General features: G+C 41.0%; 2 protein-coding genes across 3 annotated transcripts; both read right to left on the minus strand.

The window, feature by feature from the left end:
- Positions 1–9,069: 9,069 nt before the first annotated feature.
- On the minus strand, positions 9,070–11,598 carry LOC121985052. Of its 2 annotated transcripts, none has more exons than XM_042538300.1 (4): positions 11,354–11,598; positions 11,034–11,163; positions 10,888–10,937; positions 9,070–9,315 (listed from the first exon to the last, which is right to left on the minus strand). In XM_042538300.1, the coding sequence occupies exons 1-3, from the start codon at positions 11,554–11,556 to the stop codon at positions 10,923–10,925; spliced, it is 348 nt and encodes a 115-aa protein (XP_042394234.1). In that variant the 5' UTR covers positions 11,557–11,598; the 3' UTR covers positions 9,070–9,315; positions 10,888–10,922. The 2 variants fall into 2 exon arrangements, with proteins under 2 accessions (XP_042394234.1, XP_042394236.1); XM_042538302.1 differs by having other exon boundaries at positions 11,034–11,139; positions 11,354–11,588.
- A 183-nt stretch (positions 11,599–11,781) lies between these two features.
- On the minus strand, positions 11,782–12,585 carry LOC121987647 (cytochrome b561 and DOMON domain-containing protein At5g48750-like). Its single transcript, XM_042541384.1, has one exon. The coding sequence runs from the start codon at positions 12,475–12,477 to the stop codon at positions 11,890–11,892; it is 588 nt and encodes a 195-aa protein (XP_042397318.1). The 5' UTR covers positions 12,478–12,585; the 3' UTR covers positions 11,782–11,889.
- Positions 12,586–14,139: the final 1,554 nt, after the last annotated feature.

Raw genomic sequence — 14,139 nt, forward strand, 5'->3', positions numbered from 1 at the left:
AGAGCATCTCACAAACACCTAGGTTTACCTTGATTGTGTTTGTAAAAAATAGAACGGTGTGAGATGCATAGGGTATAGCCTAGACTCAAGAATGCTTATTTCTATGCATCAATATGAGTCTGAGCGTTAAATACATGATTAACAGTAATCAAATCAAGTCTTCCAGCCTTAGTACAATCTAACTGGATCAATTGACTTGACTTGACTAACCAAGTGAACACTGTTGCCCTCTAGGCAATCAGCAAGTAGCTAAACGGTTAGACAATTGGTGAAGGAAATAATAAGTTTTAGCATGTCTGTACTTAAGGGATCTGATATCTGATCAAAACAAATCTTTACTCATGCTGGGACTGTAGGGCTCTGATACCTTACTAAAACAAAATGACATTCTATCAACAAGAAAGGTTATCACTTCTCCTTTGCCTTAAGAATTTTGAAACACATGTCAAAGCAGTCCTTTCAAAACCTTTCTCCAAATTTTCTAGTATCCTCTATTCTGAATTGTTTTCTTAAAAAGTTATTTAAGCTAAAACCTCTTCGAAAATTCGTCAAGTTTTTTGAAAATTATTTAAAGCTTTGAAAAAAAAAATTTCCTTTGGAAATTTTCTTTAAAAACCTGAATATTTTCTTTCAAGAATTTTTTTTGAAAATTCTACTTGAAAATCTTTAAAGCTGAAAATTTTGTTTGAAGTTGAAAATCTTGTTAGCAAATTTTTGAAGTTGAATATTTTTGTTAGAAAATTTCTGAAGTTAAAAATTTTTTTGCTTAAAATTTCTGAAGTTGAAAACTTTGTTAAATTTCTGAAGTTGAAAACTTTGTTAAATTTCTGAAGTTGAAAATTTTGAAAAATATTGCTATATTACCTCGCTCCTTGCCTACGTTAAAAGGTTTTCTGCTAAAATTCTGTCTTGAAAAATTAGGTTTTTCAAAACTCGCTCATTTTTGATATATGGCAAAGGGGGAGAGTAAAGAAATTCAAAGAAAGAAATAAAATAGAAATTCAAAGAAAATATTTTAAAGGGAGCCTGTATTAAGGGGGAGCTATGTTTATGCTTATTTTTTTATATCACGCTTCTTGTGCTTATATATAACTGCATAATTTTTACTTAACATTGAATTTCGGTTGCCATTATCAAAAAGGGGGAGATTGTTGGTGCAGAAGCATCCGACGATCGAACCTTAGTTTTGATAATGGCAAAGGATTCAAAGTTAAGTTAGTGTGTGATCTAACATGTTTGAATGAGTATTTCAGGAAAGTCCTAGCTGTGGTTAGGCAGGTGGAAAACCCTAGGGGGTGGTAACCCTAGGTCATAGGGGGTGGTAACCCTATGCGGAAAGTCTTGGCAGGTCGATGGCTTCAGGCAAAAATCCTAGGGGGTGGTAACCCTAGGTGGAAAGTCCTGGTGTCGCGAACAAGGTGAAAGACTGGACTAGCCGGGAAGCGGATGTCCAGCAGGAAGTCCGGAAGCGTCGAGTACTAAGCAAAAGTCCAGTCAATCTGGAGGATCGACTGGCAACAGGTAAATCTCCTGAGTGGAGTAGGTGAGGACGCGTTCCCCGTAGAGGGAACAGTAGGCGTCGGGTCGACCTAGGATTTCTGGTTGGAAATCCGAAGTCAGACTCGGACAGTCCGAAGACTGTCAATTCTTCTTTACAATGTTTTATCTTATTCTAACACTGTCTTGCAGGGGATTTTGCTCGAACTAACCTTTGTTTGCAGGTGAGGAACCTGCTGGAAAAAGGCTGTCGGGGCGCCCGGGATGGAGCATCCGGGCGCCCGGGACCAAACTTTATCCCTGCCGCGACTTCGCCACGTGGAGCATCCTGGTTGGTTGGCCACGTCACACTCCAGGCGCCCGGAAGGGATCCAGGCGCCCGGAACTTCATATAAAAGAAGGGTCGAGGTGCAGCTTCAGAACAACAATCTTCTAAGCAATCTCTCTGCGACAAGCTGCTAACGACTCGATCCAGAAAGTGCTGCAACGACACCCCGACAACCCGGAGCTTCAGATTTAGTTTTTGTTGTCGGTATAATCTGTTTACTGCTTTGAATTGTAATTAGTCTATAATATTTTTATCGTGCTTATAGTTGTTGCCCACGGAAAGCGATCAAGGATCGCGGGCCTTCGAGTAAGAGTCGCCTTAGGCTCCGAACGAAGTAAATCTCCTTGTCTCTCTGTGTTCGTTATTTCTTCATTCCGCTGCGCTTTTACTCATTTGTTTTACGAATTGAAAGAAATAGCCACGAACGCTATTCACTCCCCCCTCTAGCGTGGTCTCGATCCAACAGGAGTCTCCTCCGGTCGGCCCACCGGCAATAACGTTAATCTCACCTCGGGAAGTATTGCTTCTATTTTCCTCTTCCCGAGCGGACGGTCGAGATCGGTCTCTGGACGTTGGCGATTCTCCTGCCTTGGAGAACGATGCCGATCGGGAGTCTGTTGCGGCTGTGACCTATCAGCTCACGCCCGATCGGCTTCATGAGTTCTCTGTCGCCTGTCGACTGAGGGAGACCGTCGTCCGGCATTTCGGGGCGCAGGATGAGTCACGAAGGGAAGACTTCGACAATCCCTTGTGTTGTGCGTATCCGTCCGGTGGAAGGAGCAGAACATCGGGGTCCATCTCTTCTTTGGCTAGGGCCGAGCGGCAGCTACCTCTTGCACATGGGACCTGGCGTGGGGGGATCGGATTGCTTCGGCCCTTGGTCCTCTAGGTGGCTGATGAGCAGCGTGCTGTTTCCGCTCGGAAGGGGGAGCCCGCTCGGTTGGAGTTTCTTTTTTCCTGGCCGCCTGTGCTTCTTCCACATTGATGTATTCGCTCGCCCGGTGTAGCATGTGATCATAGTCTCGGGGCGGCTTTCGGATGAGAGATCGGAAGAAATCCCCATCCACTAGGCCTTGTGTGAAGGCATTCATCATGTTTCCGAGGTGGCCGTTGGAATGTCCATCGCCACTTGGTTGAACAGCTGGATGTAAGCTCGAAGCGATTCACGAGCTTCTTGCTTGACGGCGAACAGGCTCACACTCGTTTTCTGGTAGCGTCGGCTGCTTGCAAAATGGTGGAGGAAAGCCGTTCGGAAGTCCTTGAAGCTTGTGATGGATCCGTCCGGCAACCTCCGAAACCACCGTTGAGCCGATCCCGAGAGAGTGGTAAGAAAGACTCGACATTTTACTCCATCTGTGTATTGATGGAGCGTAGCAGTGTTATCAAACTTACCCAGATGATCATCTGGGTCGGTTGTCCCATTATACTCGCCGATCGTCGGAGGCACATAGTGCTTCGGCAGAGGATCTTGCAGAATAGCTTCTGAAAATTGGCGATTGATCCGCTCGGGCGATGCGTCCGCTCGGGGGGCTTTCCCTTTTCTGTCTTCTTGTCTAGGCATTTCCTCCGAAGAAGATCTCCGGTCCCTTTGAGCTACTGCAGCTTCGGGGGTGCGGAATAAGGCTCGATGAAATGCGACGGTGGCCGGTGGTGCTTCCGCTCGACCGCCAGACGCTGATGTTGCTTGCTGCTCTGGCCGCTCGGTTGTGGTTTTCTGCTTTTGCTCCACGAGCTTAGCGGCTCTTATCTCGATCAGAGCATCGAGTTCCTCATTCGAAAGCGTCACCATGTGTTGTCGTCCAGCCTCGTCCATTGTTTCCGATCGGATGCAGGAGCGTTCCCACAGACGGAGCCAAATTGATCCTGTCCGAATCGCCGAACCAAATGACGCTGGGCATGTGGCGCGCTCCTAGTCGATGGAGTAGGCCTCCGAAGCTCTGGCAAACCTGCACAGAAGTCGAGCCGGGAAGGGATTCCCGGCGGCGACCCTCCGACGCTCAAGTCAGGCAAGCAAACAGTGGAAAAGAGTGGCTCCAGAGATGTTTTTCGCGTACCTCCGGCGAAGTAAGAGGCTCTTTATATAGAGCGGTGAAAGAACCAATGCACGTCCACCGAGGCGCATACGTGTCCACAGCCCATACCTCGGTATGCACCTGTCAGAAAGCTTACCTGACACCATACTGCTACAGTCCAAGCATGTCTTCGATGGGACAAGAGAACACCTGGCCGTCAGACTAGGAGTATGGCCTAGCTCTAGGACTTGACGGCTGTCAGCAGATGTTCCTGTCCCTATTTACCCCTAGCCGACCAGGATGTCCGTCCGGCCGGCTGGACGAAGAGCGCCGTCCGGACGGCCCTTATTCCCTGCGCCGGCCGGGCGGCACACCCTTCCGCTCGGTCATTATTTACTGTTCCATTGAGCGTCGGAACCCCGATCTCTGTCAGGGTGCCTTAGATGTTTACTGGCAGACAAATCGGTCTGCCCTTTTCTCATGAGTCCGATCGGCTCACCCTTCTTCGACGGACCACCTGGCCCTTTGACCTCCACGTGACGTTGACCCCTCGTTAGGGGGTCCCGGGCTCTTACCACCGGATCAGTAGGGATTAGGTTAATCATAACCTGTCAAATTATTATAACACATGTTAAAAAAGGATTTTTAACCTAACTAAAGTCACAGTAATGAAAATTTACCTCTTCAGATGAGACTCGATCGAACAAATCCCTCACCTTATTAATATGTAAAGGAATATTCCTCCACTTATTTATTCTTGCTCCTTCTATTTTGTATGATTTTTGGATTGGAACATGCTCCAAAAATCATGCCTGATTCACCATCACAAGTGTTAACTATTCATACATGTCTGCAAATTATTGTTAAATTTAACATCATTTATAAACTTACTATCAAAAGACCAGCAAAACCCTTCAGGTAAGGGAGGTTGGTATTAGAATGTAATGTCCGATTTGATGAAAATATACCCCTAATCTTAGGTAATTGTTGAGCCATAAATTCATGGACAGCTTCAACCCAATTGAATCTAGCAAGATTCTCAAAATCATCTACTATATTTATAAGACATAACGGGACCTTATATGTACTAGAAGTGTAACGACTCACCTTCCTTACTACTCTCTAAGGTGCCCGTTACTTAACTTTTAACTCTACTCACTAGTGTTACTTATGCTAATATTAGCAACACTTAAATTTGTCACGCCCCTAGAGAATTTCCTACCGAAAAATTTTCGGCAGCATCTCCCCTGTACCGGTGACAATATAAGCAAAATAACACCATCCACGCAGTTTAATAAATCAGATCATGCAAGTAATGAATAGCGGAAACATAATGACATACAACTTCTTACTCCAAAATTTTCTTATCAACCTAAATAAAGAATTAATCTAAACAAATTCTTAAACTAAGTCCCAAGGCTTCTATAGTCCAGGCATCACACATCCATCCGCACCTCCTTGTCGCCTTCCTTGACTATAGCTTTTCCTTTCCTTTATCTGCAGTAAGAGGAAATGCAATCTATAAACAAAATTGCTTAGTAAGCGCTATCTAACTCACAAAATCTCGATATGCATGTACATATATCTATAACATAAACTAACTGGATGCTTACTGAAAACTACTCATGCTCATCTAATAGTAAAGGAATAATAACAAACTGAAATGCTAAACATGTAAAGCTGCTCATGCTCACCTACTAGCAAATAACAGTAAGCTAATCTAAATAACATGCTAGCATAAAAGAAAACTAAACTTGCTGATTTTAAAACAAAGTGAAACTTATTTTATTTGTTCTAAACTTGTTCTTTTATTTCACTTGTTTAAAACTTATTCTTTTATTTCACTTGTTTAAAACTTATACTTTAATACTTCAAAATAATAATCAACTTCTCTTGGGCCCAGGCGTAGTACCATCTTATGGGCGTTCCCTAATAGGTTAGGGTAGCGAGCCACCAATCCTAAAAGAGCAGACCTTGGTCTACCAGGGCCAAGACCTTGGAATTGGACACCTGGATTTGTTTAATGACAACCTTGGAATTGGACACCTGGATTTGTTTAATGACAACCTTGGAAGTCGGGTACTAACCTCTTAAAAATAAAATACTTGTTATCTTTTATTACTTCTTCTTTAAATGTCTTGACATTTTAGCAAGCATCTTGTGTGCCAAAATCCCTAAAGTCTTGACTTTGGGATCTACTTAAGGCCTTGGCCTTTTTCTTTCTTTTCTTTATCTTGCTTAAACTTGTTAATACTTCTAATAAAAGAATGCTTCCTTAAAAACTGAAATGTTTAAACAACTTCTAACATCGGAATGCTTAAACCAAAAATCTGCATACTATGCTAATAAAATGCTGCAATGCTAAACAAATCAAACATTGCAATGCTAAACTATCAAAGACTGTAATGCTAGAAAATTTTAAAATCTGCACTATAAACTTTAAAGAAATCTGTTCTAAAGGAATCTGCATTTTAAGCTCTAAGAAATCTGCACTATAAGCTTAATCAAATCTGCCTACAAACTTAATCAAAATTCTGCACTATAAGCTTAATCAAAATTCTGCACTATAAGCTTAATCAACATTCTGTACACTTTCTCATGTTAATTGTCTAATAGCCAAATTTGACCAGATTACATAGGAAAAATTCCGAATAGAAGCTACTTGTGCCCCTTTCACGGCACAACTTGACTTGCACATTAAGATCACAAACAGAATAGAATCCAACTCACTTTCTGAAAAATGGAAACTAAACTCACTTTCTGTAAACAAAAAAACCAATTACAAAGTCTGAAAGAAAATCCGAGCATACCACAGCAGCAATGCAAAGAGGAAACAAACCTTGGTCTCTCTTTATTATAGCTACTCATAAACACCTAATGAATTTAATAAAACACATATTCTTATAGCAGCAGATCCTAGGGTTTTCATATGGCAACGAAATCCTTCAAGCATGCTTCAACCGAAAATACAATTTACCTTCCTTTGTTCTCTTTTGAGATTCATGACAGGAAATTTAAAATCCACAAACTCTACCGAAAACACAGAATGAAACCGAAATTTGAAAACCACTCTTACTGTAGGTGAGAAACGCTTACATCGTGTTCTTGAACTCACAGCCGAAGAGAATGGCTCAAACGCTTCTAGGGTTTCGAAGGAGTGAAGATCTCGGCTCCTCTTCGTGTCCACGAAATCTCCTCGACGAGGGGATTGTGATAGTGAAGAAAACCCCTTGGAGAACAGCTTGGCCGGTCGCTGGAGACGATCCCTAACCTCCTGCTGTGGTTTCGTCCGAGAAGAAAAACGCCGACGCACAAGAAGGGAAGAAGAAATTAGGTCACGGAAGATTAACCCAATTCCTCTCTTAATACCTCGATATTCTTGTTATCTACTACCATATAAATATTTTCCGCTCTTTCCTTAATTAGCAACGCCCGCTTGGGCATTTGGTCAGCCAGATTCGCTTAAGGTTTGGATCGGGCTGGAGCTCGTGGGTTCGAATCCTCAGCCGAACCTTTTTATTCCCAATTATTTTCTGTTTAACTACTACTACTTAACTACTACTTAAATTAATTTCGTCCCTTATTTGATTAGCATGGCCCTGCTGGGTTCCTGGTCAGCCGAGACAACTTAAGGCTTTGCTTAACCGGAGGTCTCCGGTTCGAACCTCGGCTTAATTTCTTTATTTTTTTACAACTTGTTTCTTTTGGTAAAAATACCAAACGAACTCCAAAAATTACATAAAAATACTCTAAAAATCTCTAGAATATTTCTAAAGCATTTCTAAATAATTTTAAGCACTATTAGGACTCCAAATGAGGAAATTTGGGTTGTTACAAGAAGAAAATAAGACAAACCAATATATACAAAATATAGAATTTACAAAATAATAAAACATCATCTTCTCCTTCAACGCGATTGCCATAAAATTTAAGCAACTCCTCAATTTTTGATCTAGTAGCTTCTTTTTTATTTGAGAAGTATGTTAGAAAGAGTTCACCGGATGCTTTATTTGAATTGATCGGAATCGAAGCTCCTCGGTTTGCAATACCAAGTAGCAATGAAACATCTCTTCTTGTGAAGGCAACCGGAACACCTGACCAAGTTAAATGATTAGTTGACATCTACGAACATATACATAAGTATTGGGCACACCGTGGGTATGATATGATATCGTGTCAAGCCCACATTAGGCCTAATACGATATCGTATCAGGCCTAACGTTTGCCTAATATGATATCGTATCAGGTGATATCGTATCAGGCCCTCGTTTGCCATAAGACTCCACTATCAGTGCCATTAATTGACTAAATTATTCACCTTTGCAAAATATTTTATTTTACTATACAACTACTTCGTGAATAAATTACAAAATTATAAATTGTACCTGAGAATCTAAAGGTTTGAGTACTTGAATTCCAATTTTAAAATATATTGACCAATATACTACGGATATGTTGCATATCTTGTATGTCCAAAAATATACTAAAGGGTGACTGTTTGATCAATGTTATGGGTCGGTCATGTAAAATAGCATATCCATGATGTCTTCCTTTCTTTGTGGATATTTGAAAAAAACTTTTAAAGTGACCTAAAACACTGTTCCAATGCAGTTTATGTCTAACATCAACTGAACCCTACAATTTATAAAATTTTAAATTTTTTATTCATACTCGTTGAGTTTTTCAAAATCACAGAGTTTTAAAATCAAAGAGTTTAAGGTGATACCTTTACAGATATTTGAAGTGGAGAGGATGATACACCCGATCCACTTCTTTGCGTCATTATGAAAGGAGATTATTGACGAAAACCCTAAAATCCTTCACCGAAGCCTCACAAACACTGTGGATTTTTAGGTTTGTATGCTTGATGCTACTTGAGAGAGACACGAAGACATTACGTAAGATTTCACTACTGGGATGATTTCGCTACAAAATTGGAGCTGCAATAGAAGAATTACGAACAACACCCAGACATGCACGAGTTGACAAAGGAAAGGAGAAAAATGATCGCATATTTATTTTTAAATCAAATTGCTTCAAATTATTGTTCGGATGCCTGGGAAATCAAGACTGAAGAGGGGATGATGACAGGAGGATTAAAATAGGAATTACACATCACTTAACTACGCCCATTGATAAATACAAAATTATGATGCACCTTTTGATAAATTTCTTATTCTGCGTACGTCATTTGATAAATTGCCGAAACAAGAGCATTGCTATAGCAATAACTGACTTCAAGGCCTCTCCAGGACAATTACCTTTTATTTTTATTCCTCAGCAATACATTCTTCAAACGTAGGATATAAACAAGTTTGCTGCTAAAGGAACCTCGAAGGACGATAAGGACATAAACAGTCAAATGCACACAAAATTATTCGTCGATACATTGACTACTTGCACTGTTAAAATTTTCTGCTGCGAGCTGATCCATTCTTCGAAATGAAAGGTCAGTGTAGAAGAGATGATTTTGAAGGCCTGCACATGAAACACAGAAGTATGATGATCATGTTCAAACAATATTTCAAGCGCAGTGAGGTACATTGAGGTGCATTTATTGTGATTTATGATCTTTTAATTGTTACTTTTTTTGTACGAGTCATGTTTTAGCTAAGAGTCATCTATTCAAAAGGTTACAAATATTCCAAGCCGTAACAGAATGGACCTTTGTTCTGTGTTAGTTTCATCTTCTTTCCATCATTTTCATAGTTGCTCCTTCTCATGGAACAATCTAAAGCTATGGCATACAATGGCAGAACCAGCTGGAGTGATCTACCCGGACTGATCCCGAGCTGTGGGCTACGAGTATCAATGCCGACACCGTCACCGCAGGCTACTTCCTCTTTCTCTCATGGCTTTTTTCTTTCTCCCATGGTAAATCTGAGTTTCTCCCTTTTTTATCACCATCGGATCTGAGGCTATAGCCCAGGTAAGCTTGAACGTGGCTCTGTCCTTGATGGCATATCATCACAACCAGAATGCTACTGACATGATATTGTAAGTATTTTGTGTTCCTTTTTGGAAAATTCTAGGTGCACCTACAGAAAATTTCGATGGCAAAATGGAAGAGCAAAATTTCTAAACCCAGAGAAAATAAAAGTGCCAAATTGAAAGGTATAGTGAAATCAGCAGAAGATGGATGAAGTAGGGTGTGTATTCATAGTGGAGAATGCAAAATCTGTTCAAAAGGATGCTTCCTGTTTACTATCATTACAATCCTATGTGGAGTTTTCTTGTCAAATGGATCAGGCAGAAAAATACTGGATCAGCACATGAAGGTTTCAACCATTTAGTTGGAGAATATAAGGACTAAGAGGAGGTCAAAGTAGCTTTTCAGGAACAAGTTAGAGGGGGAGATCCATCTACACTAAAGGAGATTCAAAGTTAACATTCTAAGATAAGTCTGAATTCTTCTTTCTTTTTCATGGAAGTTGATAACCCAAATGCTAGAGAGGTTAGTTAGACAAAGAGATTGATCATGGTAAACAAGGTCAGACTAGCAAAGTAGCAATCTCACCAAAGGTAAGGAACAAGATGATAATGACCATGAAGAACTGAAACCTTGATAATCCTCATGCTCCATGCAGTCAATACTGATTTATCATAGTTGTTACCATGTTTTTCTTCACCAATGTTGATATTGGTTTTAGATACCAATGAATTGGGCACTTCTCAAAAAAATTTGACTACAAAAGCTTTACTGTATATCATAAACCTTAGATATACCAAAAATTTAAAGAACCTTCTTATAATAACTTCAAGTGTACTTGAAAATTCCTGTGATTAAACATAGACTTACAAAAAAAAATGAAGGAATTCATCAAACAATGCCATGAAAAACAGTTATGAGAAGAGAAAAAAATGGAATAATGATGCAATCTTATTAGTCCTATCACTCAACTGAAACAAGGATTGTTTGCTACCTACTGTATAATCAATTAATCTTGAATCATGTTACTTTATTGAGATAGATTCTTGAAGCAACAGGAAACAGATATATTGGTTCTAACGTCATGTCATTGTATAAACTAAGAACAACTAAGAACTTACAGCATCCACTCTGAGAATCCACAAGAATTTACAAGTCATCCCATCTGCCACTGTAACCATGACAAGAGAACCCAATTTCAGTTAGGCAAAATATTCTAAAGAAAGAGAAATCAGGCAATTGACGCATGAAATGCAAACCAAAATACCTTGAGGACCGGTTCCCCTTTGCTCGACTCGCTGGATTGCTTTGCTGCTGCTGCCATCTGTGCTTTCGCCGCTCTTCCGGCAGCCGATTTGTCAAATTGTTCCTGCCTGCGGTTTACCTCCATGTTACTCCTGATCGAATATAGAAACGCCATAGCAAAAATTCGGAAGAAGACGATTCAAAAAATGAAAAAGTAAGATCACATCGGGTCAAAGTCAAACAGGTAAGATCTTAATTCGCATCGGGAATTAGAGATTGTTCGTCCTAGAGACCGATAAAGAGAAGATATAAAATTGAAGGAAAGGGGATCGGGGGATTTGCCTCCTCTGAGCTGCCTCGGCGGCTTTGGCACGGGCGTCCTGAGACTCGGCGAGGTCAGCCGCCCTCCTCTCGGCCTTGGAAGGCCCGAAGCAGGAGCACAAGGCCATGGTGGCTCCTCCCTCGTTCTCGGTCGCCGCCTCTTCGTCCACGTCGCTGCCGTAGGGTATTTTGCAATTGCAGGCAGCACGAGGGTCAGGGGTCATCAAAATGCGGCTATTTCACATGGACCCGAAACTACCCTGCGTTTTGATTGGTCCAAAACTGGGTTGATCTTCTTAATCGGCGAAATGCGAACTAATGCCGCTTAACGATATGCCAATTTTATGATTAAAATTGTTTATTCTGCCTCTGAATTTCTATTTGATATAAAAGACCTTAATTAATAAATTACTAAAAGAAATTTATTTTTGAAATAAATTAAAGGGAGTTACACATATTAAATAGAAGATTAAAAAAGAGATCTTTTATTTTCTTTTGTTTTATTTTTTGACGACATTTTATTTTAGTAAATAAAATTGATCAATGGTGAATGGTGATCACGCCAACTCGCCGGTGAGGAAATCCAAGCTCGCTAAGGACGACAAGTGATCGTGATCCAACGGGTGGCCGTAGGGGACTCCGCCGGCGAACGTCGTCGCCTCCTGCCACACCGTGTTCTGCGTCGTCCTGTTCCCCGGCAGCTCTACCGACGCGTAGATGGTGTAGTACCCGTCGGCGCCGGAGTACTCTGCCTCCCTGCGGTAGACCGCGAAGGTCAGCTCCTCGTCCCTGATGTCGCTCGGCGTGACGTCGTAGGTGCGGAGCTGGGTGGTGATCACTGTGGCTGAGCCGGTGGCGGCGTCCGGGTAGGCGAGGAAGGAGTTGGCGCCTACCATGCCGCGGCCGGTGGGGTTGATGGCCCACGACACCCATCCATTGGCGCTCTGCGGCGCCCGGTAGGCGACGTCGAGGGTGCCGTTCGAAGGGTGGTAGCTCCAGAACAGAGTGGCATCGAGGTACGGAAGCCGAGCGCAGGAGCCGTAGCTCCGGCCGCCGGAGAAAGAAACTCCGTCTCCGCAGCTGCTCTGAGCTTCCGATTGCTGCTGCAAGAAGAGCAATACTAAGAGGAAGACTGTGAGCTTCATGATGCCTGATCGATCCAACTGTATCGAATCGATCGACGCACTGTTGTTTATAACGATTGAATCAGCGAAAGCTTGCAGAAGAATTAATCTGGTAAAAGCGAAATTTTCTCCTATCTGTTTTTTTTTTTTTTTTTTTGCTTTCTAAAAATCGACCATTTCTAATGATTCTAGCGGCAGATTGCCAACACGATGATTGTAAAAGAAGCGTGGCGGGCAGCTTCATTGACCCGCAATCTATTTCGCGATTCCTCCGATTTCTGAAGCAAATTAAACGAGCGGCAACATCATCAATTAATGATGTATATCAGAGGGCTCCTCCTCAAGCTCCATCCTTTGCTTTTTTCCATTTACCTGCCCTCACGAGGATACGTTGCCCCAGTAATGATGGGACAGGAGGATATTAAATTATCATCCAGTTATTTACTAATTATTTACAGTTTGATTTCTAATAATAATGCATTTGTAAAAAAATTTCTTCCAAATTGAACGTACAATAATGAGAGGTTGGCAATGGCGTAAGTATGGTGCGATTTTTAAAAATTCCAAATATTAGTATAGGTCAATTTTCTCAATTTAAATTTTAAATTTAAAATGTTAAAAATGAATTTAAATTCAAAATTTTCGATGTTAGTTATGAGTTCTAGTTGAAATAATGATCCGTGGATTCTATAATTCTAAGTCAAAAAATCATTTGTAATATCATTTTCTCATAATATTTAACATTCTACGTATCAAAACTCCATTCCAATATAAATAATCATTATAATTAACAATTTAATAAAATAAAATTTATATTTTACAATTCTCTTTTCTTCCTTCGATTAATAGAATAGAAAAGAAAGAAATAACTTACTCTTCTTATTGTTGTTGTGATCGAACAAAGTGAAAAAAGAGCTGCTTGTAAAAGGTTACTCGTTTGAAAAAATAAAAGGAAGATCATTACTTTTGAGAAAAAATATAGAAAAAAAGATAATTCGTTAACAGCCTCGACTATCGTGATGAGCTCAGCAACGACACAAAAAGAGAAATGCAAAGCAAAACAATGTTATTCTTGTAGTGCAAATAAAACCCTAGAAAACATGAGAAGTGAAAAAAGAGGGTAGTAGCTGATGCTACGTTTCTTGCTTACTAGAGGAGAGAAAGGGAAAGAAAAAAAAGCTCTTGTACTTAGGAAGTGAAAAGGAAAAAAAACTACAAATTTACTATCATTGGAGAAGAGAAGGAAAAGAAGGAAAAAATAAAAAAGAGGCATGAACAAAGACACAATCATGGCGCATAACACGATAAGATTGCAGTGTGCATGGAAAAAATGGGAGAGAAAAATGAAAGAGAGTTTTTTTTTTTCAAAAAATAACATAATTCATGATTCCGTCCGGAAGCTGAGTCGAACAAATGCGGGACGCGTTGTCGCCGAGGTTGACGGAAAGTCGTTGCAAAACCGGGTCGATCTGGCACCTGCCGGGAGGGCTTACATGCGCGGATGACGGGGGGTGATGATGCAGATGATGACACGAAGGCCATGCGCACACTCAGACAAGCCGCTTCTACGTTAGAGACCAAGAACCATGGAAAAAAATCCCTGGATCAGGCCCTCCGATGCTTAAATCAGGTACTTTTTCCCCAGAAGCACAGTGAAAGGACGAAAAGTAAAAGACGAGAGTG

The sequence above is a fragment of the Zingiber officinale genome, chromosome 5B, assembly GCF_018446385.1.
Source record: "Zingiber officinale cultivar Zhangliang chromosome 5B, Zo_v1.1, whole genome shotgun sequence".
Taxonomy (NCBI): Eukaryota; Viridiplantae; Streptophyta; class Magnoliopsida; order Zingiberales; family Zingiberaceae; genus Zingiber; species Zingiber officinale.

Excerpts from the sequence above, each read along its gene's own strand:
- LOC121985052 (XM_042538300.1), bottom strand. The coding sequence starts at position 11,556 with ATGACCCCTGACCCTCGTGCTGCCTGCAATTGCAAAATACCCTACGGC. Across the intron at positions 11,164-11,353 it reads GCCGAGGCAGCTCAGAGGAG|GAGTAACATGGAGGTAAACC; the intron begins GCAAATCCCCCG and ends ATATTCGATCAG.
- LOC121987647 (XM_042541384.1), bottom strand. The coding sequence starts at position 12,477 with ATGAAGCTCACAGTCTTCCTCTTAGTATTGCTCTTCTTGCAGCAGCAA.